At 35.3% G+C, this 25,592-nt stretch overlaps 3 protein-coding genes across 3 annotated transcripts; 2 read left to right on the top strand and 1 right to left on the bottom strand.

Annotated features, from left to right (window-relative positions):
- Positions 1-714: 714 nt before the first annotated feature.
- On the bottom strand, positions 715-3,013 carry LOC140817686 (29 kDa ribonucleoprotein A, chloroplastic). The gene is made up of 5 exons (XM_073177404.1): positions 2,556-3,013; positions 2,098-2,199; positions 1,717-2,019; positions 1,094-1,209; positions 715-945 (listed from the first exon to the last, which is right to left on the bottom strand). The coding sequence occupies exons 1-4, from the start codon at positions 2,913-2,915 to the stop codon at positions 1,138-1,140; spliced, it is 837 nt and encodes a 278-aa protein (XP_073033505.1). The 5' UTR covers positions 2,916-3,013; the 3' UTR covers positions 715-945; positions 1,094-1,137.
- Positions 3,014-10,733: 7,720 nt separating this feature from the next.
- LOC140817679 (ethylene-insensitive protein 2.1-like) lies at positions 10,734-17,930 on the top strand. Its single transcript, XM_073177394.1, has 8 exons — positions 10,734-10,960; positions 11,798-12,500; positions 12,960-13,046; positions 13,136-13,246; positions 13,331-13,543; positions 14,072-14,257; positions 14,357-16,972; positions 17,386-17,930. Exons 2-8 carry the CDS (start codon positions 12,243-12,245, stop codon positions 17,740-17,742), a joined length of 3,828 nt encoding a protein of 1,275 aa, XP_073033495.1. The 5' UTR covers positions 10,734-10,960; positions 11,798-12,242; the 3' UTR covers positions 17,743-17,930.
- A 4,726-nt stretch (positions 17,931-22,656) lies between these two features.
- On the top strand, positions 22,657-25,551 carry LOC140817669 (phenylalanine ammonia-lyase-like). The gene is made up of 2 exons (XM_073177382.1): positions 22,657-23,267; positions 23,644-25,551. Exons 1-2 carry the CDS (start codon positions 22,867-22,869, stop codon positions 25,391-25,393), a joined length of 2,151 nt encoding a protein of 716 aa, XP_073033483.1. The 5' UTR covers positions 22,657-22,866; the 3' UTR covers positions 25,394-25,551.
- The last annotated feature ends 41 nt before the right edge of the window (positions 25,552-25,592 follow it).

The raw sequence follows: 25,592 nt of genomic DNA, 5'->3' as shown, positions 1-25,592 counted from the left end.
ATCACTCATACACAAAAACACATGCTATTATTCTTGGATCCAAATCTTGAGTTCGATGATTAGTTTGGTAGTATAGGTGATTGAAATCGATCGGCTGCTAATGAAACAAAATATCTTCTTTCGGCAGTGTGCTAAAGAGACGGCGGTGGATCCTTACTGAGACAAAACTTTGAATTTTCGACGTAATTATCTGTTTGAACAGCCACACTTGTGCCCTTGTTCTGTCTGATTAGTTCAAGACTTGGCCCAATCATAAATTAGCATTCTAGAGAAAACGATCCGTGCACCAAATGCATGGCATAATCAAACTTCCCTAGCAGTTATAATTTTTAAATTTGAAAAAATAAATCAGATAATAATCAGTAGCAGTTTTACGTAGCTTATGATTATTAGAGAATTCATATTTCATATTGCAAGAGGTATTAACTTTTGTTTAAGCTCCCCACTCCAACTAAACTGACTCGACAACGATTAAGGTTCTATGTTTTCCACCTGAGTAGCTAATCCGATCCTAGTCTGACTCACGAGTGTGGCTTCTCGGCCACCTTTGCATTTGATTCCCAATGCGATCCATCCCATTTTTCACTCCGAGGGCGGCATTCAGCAGTCGACGGCGCCAAAAGATTTCAGTCTTTTTATATATATAGCAATAATGAAATAGAGCTACATGCATATTAGTTTCACAATCACAAAATTCTTGATAATGGTACGCCATAAAGGTTAAATCTTATCCAAAATTGAAATTTCGCATGAAAAGGTACCCCGTGGACCCAATAGTCAAATACATACATTGCAAAAACATAATAGACTTCCGGATCCTGTCAGACAGGAGAGCCAAAATTTGAAGTTGCAACTTGAGTTCATACATATAAAGTTGGGAATTATATCGCCCATCAGCTCCAACAGGAATGTAGCTGCAACCTTTGATTCCTCCTCTACTGAGCTCTGTTATCCAAAGGAACTTGTATTTAGTGAAGATGGACCAAATAAATTTGTAAGACGAGGCAGAAGAGTAAGGACGACTATAGGAAAGGGAAAAATATGGATGTGATGGTTATGCTCGAAGAAAGTTCCAAATATCTGAGGTACATACCCAAATTTACTTTTCCATAACAAGGAATGTGGACGACTCCCTCCCTAATATGGACGCCTTGGACGGGAGTCACGGGATTCAGCAGCGCTAACTCTAATAGCCCTACCATTAAGGTCCTATGCCAAGAAAATTTTAAATAAGATAGTTAGTATAAAAGAAAATGCTACACTTGCACCACATAATTAGTCCTAGGCCAAACCAGATTTCGAACCACTTTTGAGCACACAAATCTACGACAGGAAATTGAATGAAAAATTTATGAAAACCACAGGAATCAAAAAGAATTTGGGCCATATTTATTTACCTATTTTGAATCATTGATTATATCAAGATTATCAAATATTAAAGGCATTCAACCGACAAAGTTTCGGTAATCAGATTTGTGTTGTATCAAATGTTTATCAAAATAATTGCAGGAAAAAGTTTTGTTTCTGAAAGTAGAACCTAAGTTGTTGAAAATGTTTGGTATCACGCATAAGTGGATCAAATCTTGAAGTACATATACTGAGCATGAATAAACAAAAACACATAGGTGCAACCACCATGTGCTTTAGGTGACAAATATATTCAAAGAGCTATGCACCAATGGCCGAGCCTCATCATTTTCAGAACATTGTACTTACAGCTCCATCCAATGACTCGATGGCATTGTTGACCTCATCAGGAGAACTGAGAGTTACAAACCCAAAGCCCTTAGATCTACCACTGTCTCTGTCGTACACCACCCTGGCTTCCTTAACCTTTCCACGCTCGCTAAACAAGGTCTCAAGTGCAAGATCATCTACTCCCCATGAAAGGTTACCCACATAAACTCTGTTTGAATCACCAGAACTCGTCCTTCCTCTAGGTCCCTCCCTAAACGAGGAATTTTCCCTTTTAGCTGGTGGTGGCCCAGAATTTACCCTCAGTTCTCTTCCCTGAAATTCCTGTGATATCATTTGCCATGGCACGTTAATTCCAATTGCCTAAAATATAATTTAAGCCCCAACTTTACGTAAGCTTACATATCCATTAAATTGTTGAACAGCAGCTTCAGCTTCTTCGATTTTAGACATAGTCACAAAACCAAAGCCCCTACTTCTTCCCGAGAGCCTGTCGTAGATAACCTGCAAATTTCACAAGTTCAATGAGTAAAATCTTTAGCAACAGTATTTTAAAAAATTCTTCAGCATCCAATTCGTCTAATGAACTAAGGCATCGTTTACAGTAGCAAAGGGACATGCAGATATTTGTGAAATCTTGAGCCTAATCCATGCGTTAGGCTTACAAAGGCAAGTAATCGACAAGCATTTAACAAAAACCCGATAATATTGAATGGGTTGGAAACTGGAACTCTCAAATGAATAGCTGCAAAAAGATAAATTATAACTAGAAATAAACGAAACGAAAACTTTCCAGCAAATCACGAGGAATAGTCCCACATTAATCAGTAATAACAACGTCGAAGTAACAAAAGTACTACCTCAACCATCTCGACATTTCCGGCCTGTTGGAACAATCCTGCAAGGGCTGCGCTATCAACATCAAAAGGCAAGTTCCCCACAAAGAGCTTCAAGTCAGGCGACAAACTCGCCTCCACCGGCCCGGAAAAGTCATCTTCTTCCAGGTCCAAATCCGACGAAAACGCAACCTTCCCCGAAAATCTGGAAGTGGGAGTCGCGTAGTTGACGCCACAATTACCGGCGGAAAGCGAGAGATTTGATTTAGGTAGAGGTTTGAGTGTGAATATAGCGAAAGAAGATGGTGCGGCTGCGGCGGCGGCGGCTGAGTGGTGCGAAAGGGTTTGTGGGTTGAGGGTAAGGAAGTGGAGTGAAGCAGCCATAGTTGCGATAGTTGCGGGTGAAGATAAGGTTTCTTGTTTCGTTCTCTTGGAATGGAGTTTTGGAGATGAGCTACAACAATTTTATTGATGGAGATAAGAAGGGGGATTTAGGGCTCACGATAAGCCAGCCAATTACTAACCTTTTTATTTTAAATTTATATTAAAAAACAAAGAAAAAAGCTCTCTTTATTTTATCAAATATAAGGATGAGTAATGTGAAACCGTCTCATTAATCTTAATCTGTGAAATACATCAATCTTATCTATGTTCACAATAAAAAGTAATACTCTTAACATGAAAATAATATTTTTTCATAAATGACTCAAATAAGATATATGTCTCACCAATACTACTCGTGAGACCGTCTGACACGAATTTTTACATATAACAATAAGCGACAATATAAATATATAATTGTATTTTTAAAAATAATATCATAACGTCTTTTCTTTTGGAAAAATTGTAAATCACTCCACAATATTTCTATAAATGATCGCACCGATCAATTTTTTGACATCAATCTCTAATTTGATCCGACCAATTAAGAAGAAAATTTTTTAATGTTTATTGTGATATGACATGAACCTCTAACTCGATCTGACACATAAAAAAATTACTTTTAATGATTATGTGAATACTATTTTCAATTCTCAAATTTTTCCTACTGTTTTGACCCATTAATTTTCTATTTTATTTTGTTTTCTTTTGGTTTAGTTGGGATTGATCATTATTGGGCTGGAGCTTATATCTCTTACTTGGACCTAGTACACTTGAACGAGGCCCATTAATCCAGTTTACTGGAAATTTTTTCCCGTGACTGATTTAAGATAAGTCTACTATTCTCGCAATTTTTATTTAAATGTCTGTGATTCAAAATTCAATCTTCAATCAATGCAAAACTCATATGTCTGGTGGGAAGTTGAGGACAATTTTTGCGTTAGTTAGTTATTAAAACAGACCTACTCCGGAGACCGGACTTATAACCCAATGATCTCACTCCGCCAGACTAGCTGGCTCCCCTCCTTGCGTGTGTTGTAATAAAAAAAAAAAAAAACAAACCAGACCTACTCTGACACATTATTTTCATGTTTTTTGGCTTTGATATATTTTAGATGTAATAAAAATATATTATCAGTATCATAAATATTTTTTTATGAGATTGTTTTAATATGTCAATTTTGTGAGATGCATATTTGATTCCATTCAGAAAAATATTATTACGACATATATGGATCGGACAAACTCATCTTACGAATATAAACTTCGGATACAATAATATTACAAGAAACTCTATTCTATAAGTATTTAACACCTCCTGAACTACAAAATATTTATATTAAACGTTCATGTATTCGATAAAATGACTTGTATTGATTCTCGAAACTTACTAGAAAATAAACATGATGACTGATGCCACAATTACTAGAAACAAAAACACAGGCACTCGGATAATGTATTTGCCCAGTATTCGAATTAAATTTTTTATTTTTCTACTCACATTACACTTAGATTTGTATTGTATAAAATAAAAACATTATGTTTAAGTATTGTGGGGACCCGGACGCTAATCAAGTTCTTAATCATCATTGGGATTAATTAATCAATTATAAAACAGGGTCTAAATTTTTTTTTTAAAATGCGGAACGTAGTGAAATCAAGACATATATACATATCAGTATATAAAATACCAGTCCTGTATTATAAACATTTATTCAAACTAGAGTTTAACAACTAATATCAAGTGTCCAAACCCTATCTCAGATCAAAGTCCAAAGTCTCCACTCTAACTCGATCTCTCCTCATCTCCTCGACCCTGAACCTGTCCCACCTGTTGTCAAGTACACATACAGACAAGACAACAGCCGGATAATTCCGGTGAGAATATAATCCCAGTATAAATCAACGAAACATGCAATCATATAAACAAATATAAAGCATGTAATCAGGTAACAGATATATGTATCAAACTCTGAAACATAATCAATCATAGACTGTCGACATATACGTGACTCCACGTTTCAGACTAGACTCAATCCTAGTCTAGGGATCCCGGTTTCCAGACATTGGCATTCCATATCGACCAACAGTAATAGAAAAGACTCCAGTTATATCCACGTCGATATAGTATCGATCACCAGTAATAGAAGAAGCTTTGTTTCTATCCACATCAGTATAGTATCGATCACCAGTAATAGAAGAAACTCCGATTCTATCCACATCGATATAACATCGATCAGCAGTAATAGAAGAAGTTATAATTCTATCCACATCGATACAATACTGATCACCAGTAATAGAATGAGCTATAATTCTATCCACATCGATAGCCAATTATCCAGTAGCAGACTATGGCACTTCCGCCAATACAATATCTCATGACATTGTGCAATGTGCCCGTGGTGATCCCACCACTATCAGTCACTTCTGTCATAAGACTACTCGTCTAATACCTGCTATCTATAATCAAGATAACAAGTATATCAATCAAATCAATGCAATAAAGTAAAGTATGTGATTTAGGGAAACTCAAGTCTAAACCAACTCAAGTCGATCTCCCAATACCACATTGACTTATACCTTTCTTTCGTCGGTTTCTGGCTCAGTCGAAGTCCTGAATTCACAGTCTGTCTGGCAATGACAATATCAATAATCTCATGTCAATATACATTTCAAATCAATATCAATCTGATCAATCTTGATTTAATTCAAAATCAACGGCATAACGGTACAAACTCAGTATCCCCGTCAATACCCTATCACCAGATAACAGTTACAATCCATAACCCATATTCCATACAATCCGTAATTCAATCACAATTCAAATCTGTCTGGTATAAATCAATATACCCTAACAATTCATAACAATTCCATAATCAGTCCGTTTCTCTGACTTCGATTCTATGATGTCTAACATGTCAAGAACAACATATATGAATTTCATTCAATTCTGACAATATCATAATTCTAAAACATGTCAAAACGTAGTAAAACTTACGTCCAGTTGTAGCCTACGTTGCCAGGAACTCAATACCGAAGTCGGATTCAAAATCAGACGGACGTATTTCTCACAAAAGGCGTAAGGTTTTTCAACTCTTTTCCGAAATTGCACGACCGCGGGTGCGGTACATGTCGAGACCGCGGGTGCGGTCTTGTTCTCACCGCGGGTGCGGTCTCAGTTTTTCAAAAATTGCTACCCTACTGGAATTGCACCGCGGGTGCGGTATATTCTTGAGCGCAGGTGCGGTGTTGCTTCGGCAACACATGCTGAAATTCAAAATAAATAGCTGCACATTATCTTAAATCGTGTCTCAACTGGCTTTTTTGTAATCACGTTAAATTATAAGTCAATAATCCTTGATTAACAGTGATTAATTCTCAAGCATTACAAGTATGCAAACAAAACAAAATCTACACTACATATTAAGGTCGAAGCCTTTACTGGTCCGGCTTTGTAACATCAATTAGTTTTTATCAAAAAAAAAAAAAACTTGTGTTAGACAGTCTCACGGGTCGTATTTTGTAAGACATATTTCTTATTCGGGTCATCCGTGAAAATTTATTACTTTTTATGCTAAGAGTATTAATTTTTATTGTAAATATCAGTAGGATTGACCCGTCTCACAGATAAAGATTCGTGAGACCGTCTCACTAGATACCTATGTTTATGAAAATATCATATCCATTTAGATAAGTAATGTTTTCATATAATTTACTCATGATTATAATATCTAATTCATTTTAAAAATTCAAAAATTCACATATTATCTCTATAAATCACATGCTTAATATAATTGTAGTAACGTTATCCAAATAATAATAAAAAATTTAAAAAATTATAAATCAACTCAATCTATTAATTATTATGTTCATTAACCAAACACATAATAACCATTAGTTTACATCGTTTACTAGTTTGAATTAAATGTTTCCAAGAGGCATCCTGTATGGATTAAGGACGATAATTAAGAAAAGTAATTATACAACAGAAATAATAATAATAATAATAATAATAATAATAATAATAATAATTAGTGAAGTAAAGTTGTAAGATCACGTGCTTTGGAAGGTTAGATACAGTGAACCGACTTTCCTGACATAAATCAACGAGAAAATTTATTTTTAAAACTCTTTTTTTTTTTTTACGGAACCCAAAAACTCACAACCCATCTCCTAAGGATAACAAATACTACATTATCATAGGGAAAAAAAATCCCACTGATTAGAGAATTACCAAAGTTACATTAAATAACACTATTTGGAACATCGTTAGATATAAATTACATAAGTTTATAATTGGATTCGTGGAATGATTTCAAATCATCGATTTCACGATAAAATAAAAAAAATTCATCTATTTGAGACGACCTGATGCGTAAATTTGAAATTTAAACAAAACATGTAGAATAGATATCTTGTGAGACAGTCTCACGAATTTTTATCTGTGAGACGGGTCAACCTTACATATATTCACAATAAAAAGTAAAACTCTTAAAATAAAAAGTAATATTTTTTCATGGATGACCGAATTAAGAGATCTGTCTCACAAAATACGACTCGTGAGATCGTCTCATACAAATTTTTACCAAACATGTACTCTCTCCTTTCTAAATATACAAGCTTAATTGTTTTTTCACACATATTAAGAAGATAATTGGGAAACAAAATTTACAAACAAATTATTTTATCCTTGTATATTTCAATCAAAAAATAGTTGTACATTTTTCAAAACTTAATTAAAAGTGATATATAATAATAAAAAAAAAACAAGAAATATACTACTAAAACGACAAACACTCACAGTCTTGTACATATAATATAATGTCGACATCATATTTTCAAAAATAATTAAACCATAGAAATACCTATCTCAATTGGAACATTTTACTTTCTTTATAATGACATTGCATATTATTGTCCCGTGATAATCTTCGATAACAATTACAAATTAACGGGAACCAAATATGTCCAGTGTACGTGTGCTTATATCGTGTCGACTATTATGCCTATCAATCGAGTGATAATCATATATTTGATATATTTTTTTGATATGTTTCATCATATCTAATAGGTGAATATTATTTCATTGATAAAAACATAAATTGACAATATTGGTGGTATTATATATATATATATATATTTATTGGTGCTTATTTTAATTGATATTGTTTTTGTGAAGTTGATGTTTTCCAATTTAGAGTGAAAATATTAATTCCGAATAATTTGAGAGTACGTCAGATTTGATAAAAGTCAAATCATTTCCCACGTCGACAATAATTTCTTAGTTAAATAATTTTAATATTTGTCTAATTCGACATAATTTAATCGTAAGTTAATGAATTACGTTGCCGCGTGGCATATATAATAGAATCAGCACATGTAAACTGGTCAACGCACGTCACCCTGACCAACCTCGAATTTGTTATATATCCATAAACCTCGAATTGCTACAAATAATATATATGAGTTGGTCCCACTGTTCATACCATTAAAAAAAATAAAAATATAAAATGAAGTCATTTTTTTTAAAATTAAATAAAAGCTATCGATTTTTTGAAATTGATATGATACAGGATAAAATATGACAAGAAGAAATATGGAATATAAGGTTGGATGATCGAATAATATTTTTTGAATCATACAAAAACTTCACAAACATACAAAAAGTTTGGTATTATATGATTTTTTTAAAACTTAAATTGGAGTATATCTGTTCAATATTATAAAACAAAATGATTTTATAGTAACTAACTTTAGTGTTTTTGTAGTTGTGTATGTCTCTTATGAGATGATCTCACGGATCTTTATATGTTAGACGGGTCAACTCTAACGATATTAACAATAAAAAGTAATATTCTTAGCATAAAAAGTAATATTTTTTTCATTGATGAGTCAAATAAGAGATCCGTTTCACAAAATACGACCCGTTAGACCGTCTCACATAAGTTTTTGTCTTTGTTGTAGCATATCTTATCAATTCTAAGTTTTTTTAAAACTATAAAAATATATATTTATACATATATATAATTAAACTTTAGATATCTTCATGATAACAAAAAAAAAGTAAATTTCTTGTATAAATGACAATAAGTCAGATTTAGACCCGATCCAATGAGTCTCGGACAAATCTTGGAATTCAGTGAATATCGGTAGGGTTGTTCCGTCTCATAGATAAAGATTCGTGAGACCGTCTCACAAGAAATCTACTATATATGTGTAATTGTTCTGGTATCCTAATAATATCCTTTTTCGATAAAAAAAAAAATTGTGTAATGAATGACAATTTTTTTATTATTGTTTAAACCAAAAGTAATTAATAAAGATGTTTGTATTTCGACAAAGATGCCAAAAATAGTAAGAAGAAAATACACACTTCATACTAATTATATAATTTTTTTTCTTTTGTATATAGTTTAGTTTAATATTTAGTATTATTTATTAGTATACATAATATATAAAGTTTTGAAGAAAGTACAATTATTTTTCGAATTTATTAAATAAAGATAAAATAAGAAGTTTATTTAATCTAAATTTTCGAGGAACCTTAACGTGCTAATCTACAATCAGGGTAACGTAGTACACGTGCCTAATTCATACTTGTCTAACTTTGGTGTTTTAGGTGGCTTTTGAATGTGGTGAAATAATTTAACTCGAAACAATAATAATAATAATAATAATAATAATAATAATAATAATTTTTTATATATGCAAAATTAGTTTGGTCCATTTTGATTGAACTTTTCTGTTTAAATTATAAACACAACATTTTTTTTATCCATATAAAATCGATTGAAACCCTTGATCGATTAAAATTTGTTCGAAATCAACAATTCGATTCCATTTTTTAGAAATGTATACTCCTACCATTGATAATCTATTTGAATCTCTACACACATATATAATTTTCTCAGTCCACGCGATGTGTGTTTACACAGTCAAAATCATTATAATTTTTTTTATCGTAAATAATTTTATGAGACCGTCTAACAAATTAGTTTTGTTAGAAAAATCACAGACCCGATCCGACTCTTAAAAATTTAGTATTTTTTATGTCAAAAATATTGAGATTCATCATAGGCATGAACCAAATTGAGCTGTCTCACGTATATAAATCCATGCGATTGTCTTACAAGAAACCAAAGATGACAACGAGACATGTCTGGAACGGGTTTGGCAAAACTCGAGAACTATCTCGTCTCACTTTGGACTCTGTCTCGAAAACCCAGTAGGTCCAATTCGGGTTGTATCAACTTTATATAATTATTTTCCTACCTTATATTAATAATTTCAATAACAAACAAATGCGCATAACAAAATAAAAATTGTAATCATATATTTTTCATTTTAAATACATCAATATTATTTTATTTTTTAAATATTATGCATATAAATTATTCAACAAATAAATAAATATATTATCTTAACCTGGCGTATTGATTTCTTAAATTAATAATAAATTCAAATTATAAAAATAGATTATATTTAGTAAGTGGGAAAAACTTATATGAGACGGTCTCACGGGTCGTATTTCTGAGATATATCTCATTTGAGTCATACATGAAAAAATATTATTTTTATGCTAAGAGTTTTATTTTTTATTGTGTATATCGGTAGAGTTGACCCGTCTAACATATTAAAATCCGTAAAATAGTTTCAAATTTAAAAAAAAAAAATTGAATATCGGCGACGACCAAAAAAATCCTAAAATAGTCTAATTAGGTAGCGATTTCCAAAACGGAAAGTAGGAAGTCGGACCAAAACCTTAAATTCATCGTCACCGTTTATTTCCCCACGGATTTTATCTTCAACCTCCCTCTCTCACACACACACGCACGCACGGATATATACAATCAATACGTACGCATAAAATTTTACCCCTCGGGGACTCTCACAGCTCACTATCTCTCTCTCTATCTCTATATTCGTGTTAATATCTGTTCGTTCATTGTCCATTCTCTTTAAATCAGTTCATTTTATCAGTAAACGCGCGAATTCAAGGAAGGCTCTGAAGTCTGATCCAACCCTGAATAGAAGAGAGACGGGAAAAGGTGGAAAATGAATTTAATTGTTTTACGGGAAGGGCATGTTTAGCTTTGTGTATTTCGTAATTTTTGTGTTTGCTTTTATTTATTTATGAATATATACAGATCGGAGGTTTTTATCTTTACGGCTGGTTTGTATTTTCGGACGGATGAATGGTATCAGTTGTGTTTTCGGGATTTGGATTCTGTGTGTGTGTGTGTTGTGTGTGTGCGTGCGTTTTTTTTCCTGGGGTTGAGAAATTAGGGTTTTGAATCTTCTGTTTTTTTAATGTCATTTGGTGGTATGGAAGTTGATGTTCTGTACGTCTGAATTGTTTGAAGCATGGTATATTTGTCATTATCTTCAGTTTTCAGTTTATGTGTCCGATTCCTATTTGTGTGTGTGTTTGTTTTTAAAACATTAGCTCCGACTTCGGATTTGCTATGGTTGGTCTTGGAGAAAGCAGTTTAACTTTTGATTTTAGTTTTGGACCTTTCTTCATACAGCAGACAAACGGGAATTTATGGGCGATTGGTGGCTTTAATATTCTTTTACAATTTTAATGAAACCTTTTCCTGACAATGATTGGTCGAGTGCCGTTGTTTGTTGGCAGGGGTCGTTCTATTTTTTTTGCTGCATGACCTTGTGGTTTAATAACTATGCCTCGATTCTGAAGTTCAGGAATTTTATTGATTAATGCATTTCCTTGAACAGCATAATTTTACGGGACATGGATGTTATTTTAAATGTTATTCTTGGGTTGTTTGTGGCATCTGATATGTTGTGAGTCGCGACGCCAGAGTTCAGAGATTATTTGCTGTGTGGCTATCATATTTATCATTGAAATTGTTTTCTTGAATTAGGAATGACCAGGCGCAGTTACTACTTAGGAGAAGTTCAAGTTGCCCTGTAGTTGTTATCGTGATATAGCAATGAAGATTAATCAGATCAAATCGAGTCTGTTCTGGCGGGAATATAAAATCAATTATGCAATGGTGATTTGAAACGTGTATTTCCAGTGCATGGTTCGATTGTGTCAGCAGTTGTCATGTAACAAGGATACACTGGGAATGAATTCATTAACAAACTTCTAGACTGGTTCTCTCGACAAGGATGACTTATATTCCATTCTCCCTTTTGTTGCCTCGAAAGAGTTGCCGATTATTTTCCTACCAGGCTATGTTAGTCTCATTTTTCATATGCCAGGTGGTTTGTTGTTGTTAAGCTTAGTGATGCTTGTCACATCTTGCAGCTGCTTGAAAATTTCTACTTTCAGAGGATGATTCAAATCTTCTAAAATTTTGACATATGAGAAAAATGGAAACCGATAATTTGATCACTACTAGTCAGTCAACAATTCGTGAGCGGATGCTTGCTTCTGCTGGGCCGTTACTTTGGATTACTATCAGCTATGTAGACCCTGGAAAGTGGGCTGCTGCTGTAGAGGGAGGTGCTCGATTCGGACTTGACTTGTCTTTGCTCTTGCTTCTTATTAATGCTGCTGCTATTTTGTATCAGTACCTATCTGCTTGTGTAGCAATTGCCACCGGAAAAGATCTTGCCCAGGTTGTTATTTTCCTTCAGCGCATTAGTTTTCTCGAGATGCAATAAATTCTGGTTCAGAATTACTGTACTTGAAGTTGTGCTTGGTGCAAACGTTAGATATATTGGGTTCGTTTGTTAAATCATTTATGTTGACCGATAGTCATCTTACCGAATCATTTTGGACTCTAAACATGTAAAATAGCTGATAGTCATCTTTACTAACCGAATCATTAAGTCAAGACTAATTTTTGGCTACCTGTTTACTGAACCATGAGGAGGGTTGTTCCTCTTTTCTATTGCTTCCATCAAATTCCTTATCCTATCCATTTTGGTCTTGTATTATGTAAATGCTCAATGCGCACACAGAGAGAGAGAGAGAGACACACACACACAGATATATATATATATATATATATATATATATATATATATTCAGTGGATTCTGGAAGATATCAAACTCATAATCTTGATATTGCATAGGTTTGCAATGAGGAATATGATGATAAGACATGCATACTTTTAGGAGTTATGGCAGAGATTTCAATGATAGCTTTGGATCTCACTATGGTAATTTCATTCTTTCAGAAAGTGTTTGAAGTTAAATTTTTAGTTAACTGGCTATACATTGTCATTTCATGAATAATCTTTTCTAATAGGTCCTGGGCAATGCTTATGGCCTCAACGCCGTCTTTGGAATTGACATATTTAATTGTGTTTTTTTGACTGGCTTTGATGCTATTTTGTTTCCGTTTCTCTCCAGCCTCTTTGTAAGTTATACTTCTTAATTATGTCGCATTTCTTATTTTTTTAAAATGGATGAAATGTAATTGTTTTTCATCTTCTGTTACTAGGAGAATCCCAAGGCAAAGTTCTTATCCACATGCTTGGCAAGCTTCATACTAGTATCTTGTATTTTTGGATTGCTCATAAGTCAACCAGAAAGTTCGTTTCCCATGGGTGGGATGCTTACAAAGCTGAATGGAGAAAATTCATATGTATTGATGAGTCTCCTTGGGGCAAATATCATGCCTTACAATTTTTACCTTCATTCTTCTGCTGTAAAGGTCTCTCTCTCTCTCTCTCTCTCTCTGTACACATGCACACTGTGCGCGCGCCCGCCGTGTTTATTTATCATCAGTGCCTTCTGAAATTGCATAGTTATTGATTACTGATATTCTGGCATCTGACTTTCAATGATGTACTGTCAAATAAGAGGCAACAAAATGTAGAGACCGTGGTGGTTAGCTGTTTCAGTTGTGCTTATCTCTGCGTACTGTATCTTTTATTATGTCTTTAGATAGATATATTCGGTGCTTAAAATAAGGACTAGATTACATTTTAATCCAATGACACGGGTTCAAATTTACACATCTCTAGTAAAAAGTTGTATTGACGGCAGATTGCGTGATATTAATTTGTCATTAGTTTGGTTCTGCATTTCAGATTTGTGAATGTACATCTATCTTTGGGTAATCTTCTACTGTTTACCTGTCATACTCTTTATGCACAGCTTCATTTCGCATTTTCTCTGATATATTTTTTTTATATTTGTCTTAAAAGAAAATTAAACACTCCGCCCCATGTTTTTGCAGTTAACTCAAGGGAAACTTAGTCTTTCTAAAGGTACCTTGTGTCAGGACCATTTTTTTGCCATCGTCTGTATCTTCAGTGGCATTTTCCTGCTGAACTATATGCTTATGAATTTGGCGGCTAACGTGTTATATAGTACTGGGCCAGTTTTGCTTACCTTACAGGATGCATTGTCTTTGCTGGATCAGGTTGGTGTTGGATGTGCAGAATATTCAATTGGTTAAGATTTAGGTGCAATTCCTTTTGTTCACCGACAGTTACTTATGATGCACTAAATGATGATGCAGGTGTTTAGGAACTCAGTGACTTCAGTTGGTTTGATATGTATCATGTTTTGCTCTAGTCAACTAATAGCATTAAGATGGTATCTTGGAAGACAAGTCATTATCCAAGATATGTTTAAAACTGATATTCCTGACTGGCTTCATCGGGCTACCATCCGAATAATTGCTATAATTCCAGCCCTCTACTGTGTGTGGAATACAGGAGCCGAAGGGATATTTCAACACCTGATCTTTACACAGGTTTTAGTTGGTCTTTTACTTCCATCTTCTGCTATCCCCCTATTCCGCATTGCTTCATCAAGATCAATAATGGGTGCATACAAAATTCCTATGCTGTTGGAATTCTTCACATTAATCTCATTTGTTGGTATACTGGGGATTCAGATTGTCTTTGTCGTAGAGATTATTTTCGGCAGTAGTGACTGGGTTAGTAGTTTGAAGTGGAACATTGGAAATAGTGTGCCTATTCCTTATCTTATTCTTCTGCTTGGTGCCTTATCATCCCTCTGCTCGATGCTTTGGCTGGGTACTACACCATTGAAATCTGCAAGCTCTGCAGTAGATGCCCAGGCATTGATATGGGACATAAGAACAGCTGCGCCTGAGCCATGCACAGATGGAGACCAAACTGAAAGTCGTGCATCCCAGCTTCATTTAGACAGTGCCACAGAACAGCAGGAACCTGAATTGCCATTTGATAAATTCTTTGGAGACAATCAAATCGTCATGGTTTCAAGTGCTGATCTCAAATTGCCTGAAACACTTAAAGATACTTCAACTTTGAATACTGTTAAGGAGATAAAATCTGAAGTGGCAAGCGCTGGTTCAGGATTTTCTGAGGCATCTGCAACCATCCGAGAAATGTCTGTGCCTATATCTTTGCATAATGAGGTTCTTGATAGTAAACCACTAGTTGCTAGCTCATCTAGTGCTGAGCCAGAGTTTTTGGTGGAGAAGACTTCACCGAATGAGGAATATTTGCCACAGGAGAAGGGTGATGAGGTTGGCCCTTGGGAGCCAGAAGAGTCGACTAAAGATGTTCCTGATGGTAGCCAGTCTTTGGTATCTGACGGTCCAGGATCTGTCAGAAGTTTTAGTGGGAAAAGCGATGAGATAGGGAGCGGGGCTGGAAGCCTTTCAAGATTAGCAGGACTTGGTCGTGCTGCCAGACGCCATTTAACTACTACTCTTGATGAATTTTGGGGACAACTTTTTGATTTTCATGGGCAAACAACCCAGGAAGCGAAGTCTAAGAAACTGGATGTTTTACTGGGGACTGATCCAAATGTAGATATAAAATCTTCACTTACCCCTGTGAAATTGGATAGCACGTGTAAGGATTCTACTGGATATATACCATCTGTTAGTGGAAGAGGATCTGATTCTCTGAGAACTTCTAGTTTTTACAATTCTCCAAAACAGCAGATTGCCCAGAGTGGTATTGGATCACCTCTTGGGGTTCACGAGGGTTCGTCAATGTGGTCTCCCAGCCCACAGGTTTTAGACGCGTACGTTCGAAATTCCAACCACAAGGCTCCTGACTCTGGTGAGAGGCGCTATCATAGTGTTCATGTTCCAGCAGCATCTGATGGATACAATCTGCAGCCAGCCACTGTGCATGGCTGTGATTTAGGTTGGTATCTAGGTCGAACGGTTATAGATAAAGGTTCTGATTTTCAAGTTGACCAATTGGAATCATTAAAGCAAAAGTCCACTCTGCCAATCAAATCAAATTCAAAAGAGTTTTTTGCTCGGGCATTGGGGCAGAAGCCACAGAATGGGTTGCGCACTCTCACCCCTCCTGGTTTTAACAATGTTCCTGTTTCTCGAAACAATTCGTTGAATATTGAAAGGCCATTTCAGGAGCTTTCTGCACCTGAGCACGTGGATTTGGCTAACAACCCAGCCGACTTGAAGAAATTTTACAGCTTACCGGACATATCAGGGCTATATGTCCCTCATCGAGATTCTTCTGTGACTAGTAATCATGATAATATCACTGGATATGGGCATTTCATCAGCCGCCTAGCACGTGAACAAACCTATCAGAGTCCTTCGTCTTGGGCTGGTTCTTCTTTAGGATTTAGTGAGCTCTCTCCTTCGAAGGTCTGCAGAGATGCGTTTTCTCTACAGTTCAGTTCTGGTTTGGGTGCTAATTCCCTGTGGTCTAAGCAGCCCTATGAACGATTTGGTGTGGCTGATAAACCCCTGTCAAGTACACAAGAAACCACGTCGATTGTGGAGTTTGAAGCGAAACTTCTACAGTCTTTCAGAAGCTGCATCATGAAACTTTTGAAGTTGGAAGGATTTGACTGGCTGTTCAGACAAAATGATGGGACTGACGAGGACCTTATAGATCGGGTAGCTGCCAGGGAGAGAGTATTGTGTGAAGTTGAAGCAAGGGCCATAGACAGAAAGCTAGGTTCTGCTATGAAAAATGAAGATGCAGATCATACAAAATTAACATCGGTTCCAAATTGTGGTGAGGGATGTGTATGGAGAGCTGATATTGTTGTAAGCTTTGGTGTTTGGTGCATTCACAGGATTCTTGAACTTTCCCTCATGGAAAGCCGGCCTGAGCTCTGGGGTAAATACACTTATGTACTTAATCGTCTTCAGGTAGACTCGGCCTTTCCTTTTCGCGATGTTCGAACCATATATTCTTCTGAATTTCCCTCACAAATATCATTATATAGGAATTAAACTACCATTTTACCTTTACATTATTGTTTTCTTCCATCTGTTTTTTGTACCAGGAATATTAAAATAGATTCCCTGCCGCCTTCCGGCCAGGGGCAATAGGGTGGGGGTGTTCCACCCGATGTAAAATGTTTTCAAATGTCAGGTCTTTTCGAAAATTATAAATTTTGGCGCACCACCCCAAAATACATCCGACCCGTTTTCTCCATGCACCCCATGATTAAATTAATGGATCAACCCTTTGCATAAAACTACATCTTGGCTAGTGTTCTCACGTGTTGCTCATTATCTGGTTCTTTATGATATTTAACATCACGACCATGTATATGCAGGGGATAATTGATCTGGCTTTTACAAAGCCTCGATCGCCACCAGTTCCTTGCTTCTGCCTCGAGATTCCACCTGGATATGAAAGAAAGTCCAGCCCTCCTATTTCAAATGGTAGCTTACCCCCACCTGCTAAAATGGCTCGGGGCAAATTCACAACTGCAGCTATGCTTTTAGACATGATCAAAGATGTTGAAATCGCCATATCTTGTCGTAAGGGACGAACAGGCACTGCAGCGGGTGATGTAGCTTTTCCTAAAGGAAAAGAGAATCTAGCATCGGTACTGAAAAGGTATAAACGGCGTTTGTCGAATAAACCAGTTGGATCCCAGGAACCGGTGCATGGATCCCGAAAGTTGTAACACTAAATTATTAAATTGGTTTCTTAATTTTGGACTCGACAAACTCTCTTGTGTATTAAATACTGACTTGAGTCGTTCTTGTAGTTTCCATGTATTTTATTACGTATGCCTGGGATAAATTTGTACTAGATGCAACACGTTAGCTAAAGGAAATGGATAGAAAAACAGTGGAAATATGGTGGTTGCAAACGGATTCTTGCTCTCGTAAAATTTTGCGAGGTCTAACGCCAGTAATGAACAGCTGGCGATTTATTTTGATGCATATTTTCAACCACAATAGAATTTATTTGGGACCCTCGATGCATAGTGCCACACTGGACGTGTATAATCACAATAAGCGCACTTGATCATGGTGTGGACAAGGCAACTATTCTCTCCCCCATTCCCATATAGACCTTATATTAATAATCACGCAGTAGAAAGAAGGTCATGTTCGATAGATAAGCAGAATCGAACGTTCTTAAATTATGGAGTGGATTATTTTTAGTAATGGTTAAATGTCGGAATTAATATTCATTTATTTTTTAAAATAATATTCATGCTTAGTTAAAAGAACGGTAAATTGCTTTCTGTATTTGTGCCATGAAAAATGTTTTTGAACTTCTTGGGTTACATGTCTTCTCATACATTAAAAATATGTTGATATATTATATTTGAGTACCAATTGTTTCAAATCTGATACTAATATATGATTTTTGAGTACGCAATCATGTATATCAAATATTGGTAGAGAAATGTGTTTGAACTCCCTAAACAACATATATTTTTGGATGAAAATCGTTACAAAAAATTTAAAATATGATATTAATATATGATATGTGAGTACCAATTGTTTCAAATCTATATGATTTTTAAGTATCAAAACATATATGACAAATATTGGTATTAACGACAAATTTGTCTTTTCGGACAAAAATTGGTACAACACTCTGAAAATATGATACTAATATATGACATTTTAGTATTAATTTTTTTTATATCTTTTAAAAATTATAAGATTTTGATTATATAATGGGAACAATTTTATTAATATCATCGTTTGTTACATATATTTGGATACTAAAAAATCATATATTAGTATCGTATCTAAAACAGTTGGTACTCAAGTAATATATATTGGTAACATATTTTCAAATTACTCAAAAATTATATATTAATCTCATATTTTTTATATTTTGCACTGATATTTATCTGGAAAAATATGTGTGGTCTCAGGAAGTACAAATACATTTTATTGTGGATATATATGAGAGTTCGAACACATAATATTTCTAACAAAGACTGAATGTAAATTTAAGTTTGAATGTAAGAATTGAAAAGAAATTTACCCGTGTTGTCTCTGTGTCTTCCGGATGTCTTTTCACAACTATACTCACCATCGTCCCTTGGATTATCATGAACACCAACCAGTATGAGCAGTGTCATATAACTCTTGATGCAAGAATTATAAAAGTGCCCATTTATTGGTTTTATGTAATGCAATATGTGAGCCCCATTTATAAAAATAATTGTGGTTTTATTATAATCATTAGATGAAGAATTAGGGTATCACCCATGGAGTAGCATCGAGCAATACTAAATTTTTTTACAAAGAAAAAATATTTTAGAAAACTGTAAAAAAATTGCTGAGAACACTCATCTAGTATGTATAAACTGTGGTTATAAAAACAAAATGAAATTTAAATTTACAACTCCACCTCAAATATTATTAAATGGTTCATGTTGCATTCAGCAGATGTCAGAGTTGATGTAGTATATGATCGTTCGATCAATGATTAAAAGTTTGATATTTGCTATCAACATTTTATCAGACGAATTTGTCACGCATGATATACCCAATGTTATTTGGCATTTTACTTTATGAGCGTGATTTACAAATTATTGTATTAACTAGTTGGATTTATTCAGTGTGTATCTGAGAGCAGCCGCTTTATTTTTGAGTTGATCAGGAACCACTTAAGAAGCTTCATCCACCCAACCAACTTTACATCCAACGGTGTAGATTTCCCCGCATCACCGTACCGTTGATGAAATAAATGTCTCCCTTGTGTGGCGTTCGTCATCACAGGACTCATCATGTGGAAATCATTATTAATCACGCACTTTTTTATATGATGCATTTAATCCATACAATATATTTATATTAATTAATATATTTTCCCATTAAATTTCTAATTATTGGCATTAATATGTGTATTTATTTACTATCAAATTTCTCAAATACTTTAATTTTTTTTTTCAAAATCTTTTGCTGCAATATAATTATAAATTAAACTTTATAAATGTATATTGAAATATTATTTGATCCACTTATCTTTGGACTCGATCCATCATTGCAAAAATAAGAAAAGAATAAAAATTATGCATATATTTAAACAGTAAGCCTCTTGTAAGATTGTCTCACCGATCTTTATTCGTGATACATGTCAATCATGTACATATTTACAATAATAAGTATGTACGTTTGACATGAGTGACCTAAATAAAAGATTTGTATCATAAAATTGACTCATGAAACCGTCTAATAATTTTTTTTTTGTGATATTCGAAGATATAAAGATTGATCATAAAAAAATAAATTATTAATAGTTTTTATAATTTTTTTTGTTTTTAGTGTAGCCATCACTTGGAAGTGATATTATAATGGACATGGGAAAACTTTTCAGAGCACTATAGAATAAATTGTGGAGAAAGTAAACCAAAGGATAATGGCATGTTCGATTTCCAATTAATTTGTCTATCTTACGTTAGATCTATTATATATCAATCGACATGCTTTGTTATGTTATCGAATATTAATATCTTAAAATAATCTTCTTCGATAATTTTAAATGAATTGATTTCTAATTTATTTTTTTGGATGTCACTAGATCAAGAACATCCGATAAATACAAACTATACATATAAGACTCATGTAAATATAATTCCAAGATTCACGTCGTACAATTTGGGAGTCCAAAAATGGTCAATTTTGCGAGACAAATATTTTATTTGAGTCATTAATAAAAAATATTATTTTTTATTATCAATACGAACAAAATTGACGTATCTCACGAATAAAAATATGTGATATGATCTATCTACTCGTTAAGAAAATGGTTCGATATCTACCAAACTTTTGGGCAAAGAAAGGAAAAATATATGGAAGGTTTGGTGGCCTTCTCGTTGGTTGTGGAATAGTAATATCATTTTGGCCGCTAGAAAGGAAATGTATACTACACCAATGCATTTAATCGAAATGGATAGATCAAATTAAAATATAGTCTTCATTAAAAAACAACATCAACATCTTAATAACTTGTTATATTTTATAGTTTTGAATGTGTTAATTTAAAGTCTCTCTTATAACGTGATTACAAAATTTATTATAATGAAATAACTTTTTTTTTTTAAAAAAATGATAAAAACTTGTGTGAGACTGTCTCACAGGTCGTATTTTGTGAGACAGATCTCTTATTTGAGTTATCCATGAAAAAGTATTACTTTTTATGCTAAGAGTATTACTTTTTATTGTGAATATCAATAGAGTTGACTCGTCTCATAGATAAAGATTCGTGAAACCGTCTCACAAGAGAACTACTCAAAATCATATACATATAATTAAGTCGTTTAATTTTTCTTATAATACTTGACTCCATTCTTTTAAAATTATTGTCCCATAACTTTTACTTCAATTTGACTTATGTACTAGACGAACTACATTAGCAAACACATTCGAGACATTTTACGAGAGAATAAAATAGGCATGATGGAGATTGGAGAAGCATTTCTTATTATATATATACTTCGTATATTAATAATAATAATATTATTATAATAAAAATTATCGATATATGTAATTTTTAAAAAAACATAGCATCGAAGCTCGCATGGTACACGGTTTGGTCGATACTGCCCCACACCCAATTAACGGTCCAGATCATTTCAGGGGGGGGAATTTTTTTTTAAAAAAAAAAACCAAGGGCAGAAAAATTCAGACCCTTGGATTTGCCCCTGCAAGCACAGGGTCGAATTTTCCCATGGTACACCATGCATTTCCCCCCAAAAAGTTCTTACCTTGACAAGATGACAGTGAATAGACAACATGAATGATCGAACCTAAGACAAACTTTCATAAATGCTATTTTTTTTTATCAAAATAATAAATTAATGGGTTTTCTCTATTGGTAAAATATTATCATTCGTAGCCTATAATTAAAAAAAAGTATAGATGCAAGAATAATATCTAAACTTTCTATTAATGTGTCTCCATCCAAACATGAATGCCATCGGTCACATACCCATTGTCGGGAATATCGATGAAAACGGGTTTGATTTTTATATAAAGTACTCAAAATAAATTCAGTAAAAATGTCACGTCTTGGGTTCAGATCCGTGTAACTGCGATTACACAACAAAAATTATGATAATTACTTCGTATTTGTTATCGTTCGACGAAAATGGAGTGGACTAACATTACACCAATTATTATCAGAGAAAGTTTAAAATATGATATTTTGTAAAATAAGTATTTAAAAAGTTAAAAATCAAGAAAAACATTTGATCGGGTTAAACAATTAACAATCTAACCCCCAATCATTATTATAATAGAATTAATTCCTGATTTAGTTGTGAAATATCAAGAATAACCCTCACCAATCCCAAAAGCACCAGCTACCACATCGCGAAATCCTTTTATATAAAATAAACAATATCATGTTTCCATGCAAGAGCCACGTCGACGAACCCACACCGTCAATACCATTCAATCAACGGCGAAGATGAAACCTCAACCAACTCCCTCGCAAAATTTGACCTGTTCGCCTGCAACTCCATCCAACTCAACTCTATCTTCCTTGTGCCACAAAACCCACCTACCAAAATCAAACTGCGTCTGCCAGCCTACATATTTAATTCAAACCAAACCAACCCCCATTCGTAGCTCTCTATTTATACCCACATATATTACTTGTATCTTAGGATCTTCCCCTCAGAATCACTTGCACATTACAATACAGTACTTGTTACATATTCTTGTTTATAGCTAGGGAAGAACAAAAAAAGAAAGAAGTGATCTTGTATTGGTGTTCGTGTGTGAGAAGTTGTTGCTTGTGACCGTTTGGAGCTTGCGTTTTCTGACTTTTCATGGCAGCCGCGATGGAGAATGGGCACCAGTACTCAAATGGTAAGTTGTCATCGGATCTTTGCTTGAAGAAGGACCCTCTGAACTGGGGGGTGGCGGCGGAGGAGATGAAGGGGAGCCATCTGAACGAGGTGAAGAGGATGGTAGATGAGTTCAGGAAACCGTTGGTGAAGTTAGGAGGGGAGACGCTGACAATATCGCAGGTTGCCGCGATCGCGGCCAGGGATAATGCGGTGGCGGTGGAGCTGGCGGAGACGGCGAGGGCTGGAGTGAAGGCGAGCAGTGATTGGGTAATGGAGAGCATGAACAAAGGGACTGATAGCTATGGCGTCACCACTGGTTTCGGTGCCACGTCGCATCGGAGAACTAAGCAGGGCGGAGCTCTTCAGACGGAGCTCATTAGGTACAATAAATTCTTCAAACTTCGATTTTTATTTATCATAAATTTTTACTCTAATATTCTTGACAAGATACAGTTTGATGATTGTCATGTTTTGATTCAAGATTACTTTAAAATGGTAAAAATTTAAATAATTATTTAAGGTATATTTTAATCATCAAAGGAATATGATTGAAGAAGTATTTAATTATATTATAACAGTTAAGTATCAGAATGAAATGAACAGTGTGGATAAATGAATCATGAAACTTAGAACAAAATTTAGAATAAGTTATAATTTGTAAAATTGTACAAGTGGAACGAATTTCTGTAATCTTGTTGATACCATTCCGACTATCAATTATATTCCCTAACAGCTGAAGAATCTGACTTATTTCAGGTTCCTGAATGCGGGAATTTTCGGGAATGGGACGGAAACTTGTCACACTCTGTCGCGCACTGCAACGAGAGCAGCCATGCTAGTTAGAATCAATACCCTTCTCCAAGGTTACTCCGGCATCCGGTTCGAAATCTTGGAGGCCATCACCAAATTCCTCAACCAAAATATCACCCCATGTCTCCCTCTCCGTGGCACGATCACAGCCTCCGGCGACCTTGTCCCCTTATCCTACATTGCCGGGCTATTAACCGGTCGCCCCAACTCTAGGGCGGTCGGCCCTAAAGGCGAATCCCTTAATGCCGAGGAAGCGTTTAAACTCGCTGGTGTCAATGGAGGGTTTTTCGAGTTGCAGCCTAAAGAAGGGCTTGCACTTGTCAACGGCACAGCTGTTGGTTCTGGTTTGGCCTCGATCGTCCTTTTTGAGGCCAACGTTCTCGCTGTGTTGTCTGAGGTTATGTCTGCTGTTTTCGCTGAAGTTATGAATGGGAAACCCGAGTTTACGGATCATTTGACGCATAAGTTGAAGCACCATCCCGGCCAGATTGAGGCTGCTGCGATAATGGAACATATTCTTGACGGCAGTGCATATGTGAAGGCTGCCCAAAAACTACATGAAACAGATCCATTGCAGAAGCCGAAGCAAGATAGATACGCACTTCGAACATCGCCGCAATGGCTCGGCCCTCAGATTGAAGTAATCCGAACTGCCACAAAAATGATAGAAAGAGAAATAAACTCTGTGAATGATAACCCCTTGATCGACGTTTCAAGGAACAAGGCCTTACATGGTGGGAATTTCCAGGGAACACCTATTGGAACTTCTATGGATAATTCAAGGTTGGCTATTGCATCAATTGGAAAGCTTATGTTTGCTCAATTCTCTGAGCTTGTGAACGATTTCTACAACAATGGGTTGCCGTCAAATCTCTCTGGTGGTAGGAACCCGAGCTTGGACTATGGTTTCAAGGGAGCCGAAATCGCCATGGCTGCGTACTGTTCCGAGCTCCAATTCTTGGCGAATCCTGTCACAAATCACGTCCAAAGCGCCGAGCAACACAATCAAGATGTGAATTCTCTGGGGTTGATTTCTTCAAGAAAGACAGCTGAGGCTGTAGATATCTTGAAACTCATGTCATCCACCTATCTGATCGCCTTATGCCAAGCTATCGATTTGAGACACTTGGAGGAGAATCTGAGAGTTGCTGTCAAGAACACTGTCAGCCAAGTAGCTAAGAGAACTCTGACAATGGGTGCCAATGGGGAGCTTCATCCATCAAGATTCTGCGAGAAGGACTTGCTCCGGGTGGTGGACCGTGAATACGTATTTTCATACATCGACGACCCCTGCAGCGCGGCCTATCCATTGATGCAAAAACTGAGACAAGTTCTTGTGGAGCATGCCTTGAAGAATGGGGAAACTGAGAAGACCGTGAGCACGTCTATCTTCCAAAAGATCGAATCATTCGAGGATGAACTAAAATCCGTCTTACCTAAAGAAGTCGAGAGTGCAAGAGTCGCTCTGGAAAATGGGAATCCCGGGATTTCTAACAAGATCAAGGAATGCAGATCATACCCATTGTATCAGTTCATCAGAGAGGAACTCGGTGCAAAATTCTTGACCGGCGAAAACGTTACCTCTCCGGGGGAGGAATGTGACAAAGTATTCACTGCATTGAGCAAAGGATCGATTGTTGATCCGTTGTTGAAATGCCTGGAGGGCTGGAATGGTGCACCTCTTCCTATCTGCTAGTGTAATCTCGTAGTCGGAAGCAAGTTGGTGTTATTCTTAATTTTTTTAAAGAAATAAAGCATGAGTTTGTAATGTTTGTTCTTTTTGCGCCTTCAACGTCGTTTCTTTGTAAGCTTGTAAAAAGTTGCAGATATTGTAGGGTTTTTTTTTAAAAATAATATTTAAAAAAAATAAAAATGACACCGGATTCTGACAAATG

The sequence above is a fragment of the Primulina eburnea genome, chromosome 2 (assembly GCF_022965805.1).
Source record: "Primulina eburnea isolate SZY01 chromosome 2, ASM2296580v1, whole genome shotgun sequence".
Taxonomy (NCBI): domain Eukaryota; kingdom Viridiplantae; phylum Streptophyta; class Magnoliopsida; order Lamiales; family Gesneriaceae; genus Primulina; species Primulina eburnea.
This window is presented reverse-complemented; position numbering and strand designations above follow the sequence as displayed.

Excerpts from the sequence above, each read along its gene's own strand:
- LOC140817686 (XM_073177404.1), bottom strand. The coding sequence starts at position 2,915 with ATGGCTGCTTCACTCCACTTCCTTACCCTCAACCCACAAACCCTTTCG. Across the intron at positions 2,200-2,555 it reads GAAATGTCGAGATGGTTGAG|GTTATCTACGACAGGCTCTC; the intron begins GTAGTACTTTTG and ends TGAAATTTGCAG. Across the intron at positions 2,020-2,097 it reads TTCAACAATTTAATGGATAT|GAATTTCAGGGAAGAGAACT; the intron begins GTAAGCTTACGT and ends ATGATATCACAG.
- LOC140817679 (XM_073177394.1), top strand. The coding sequence starts at position 12,243 with ATGAGAAAAATGGAAACCGATAATTTGATCACTACTAGTCAGTCAACA. Across the intron at positions 12,501-12,959 it reads CCGGAAAAGATCTTGCCCAG|GTTTGCAATGAGGAATATGA; the intron begins GTTGTTATTTTC and ends GATATTGCATAG. Across the intron at positions 13,247-13,330 it reads CGTTTCTCTCCAGCCTCTTT|GAGAATCCCAAGGCAAAGTT; the intron begins GTAAGTTATACT and ends TTCTGTTACTAG.
- LOC140817669 (XM_073177382.1), top strand. The coding sequence starts at position 22,867 with ATGGCAGCCGCGATGGAGAATGGGCACCAGTACTCAAATGGTAAGTTG. Across the intron at positions 23,268-23,643 it reads CTTCAGACGGAGCTCATTAG|GTTCCTGAATGCGGGAATTT; the intron begins GTACAATAAATT and ends GACTTATTTCAG.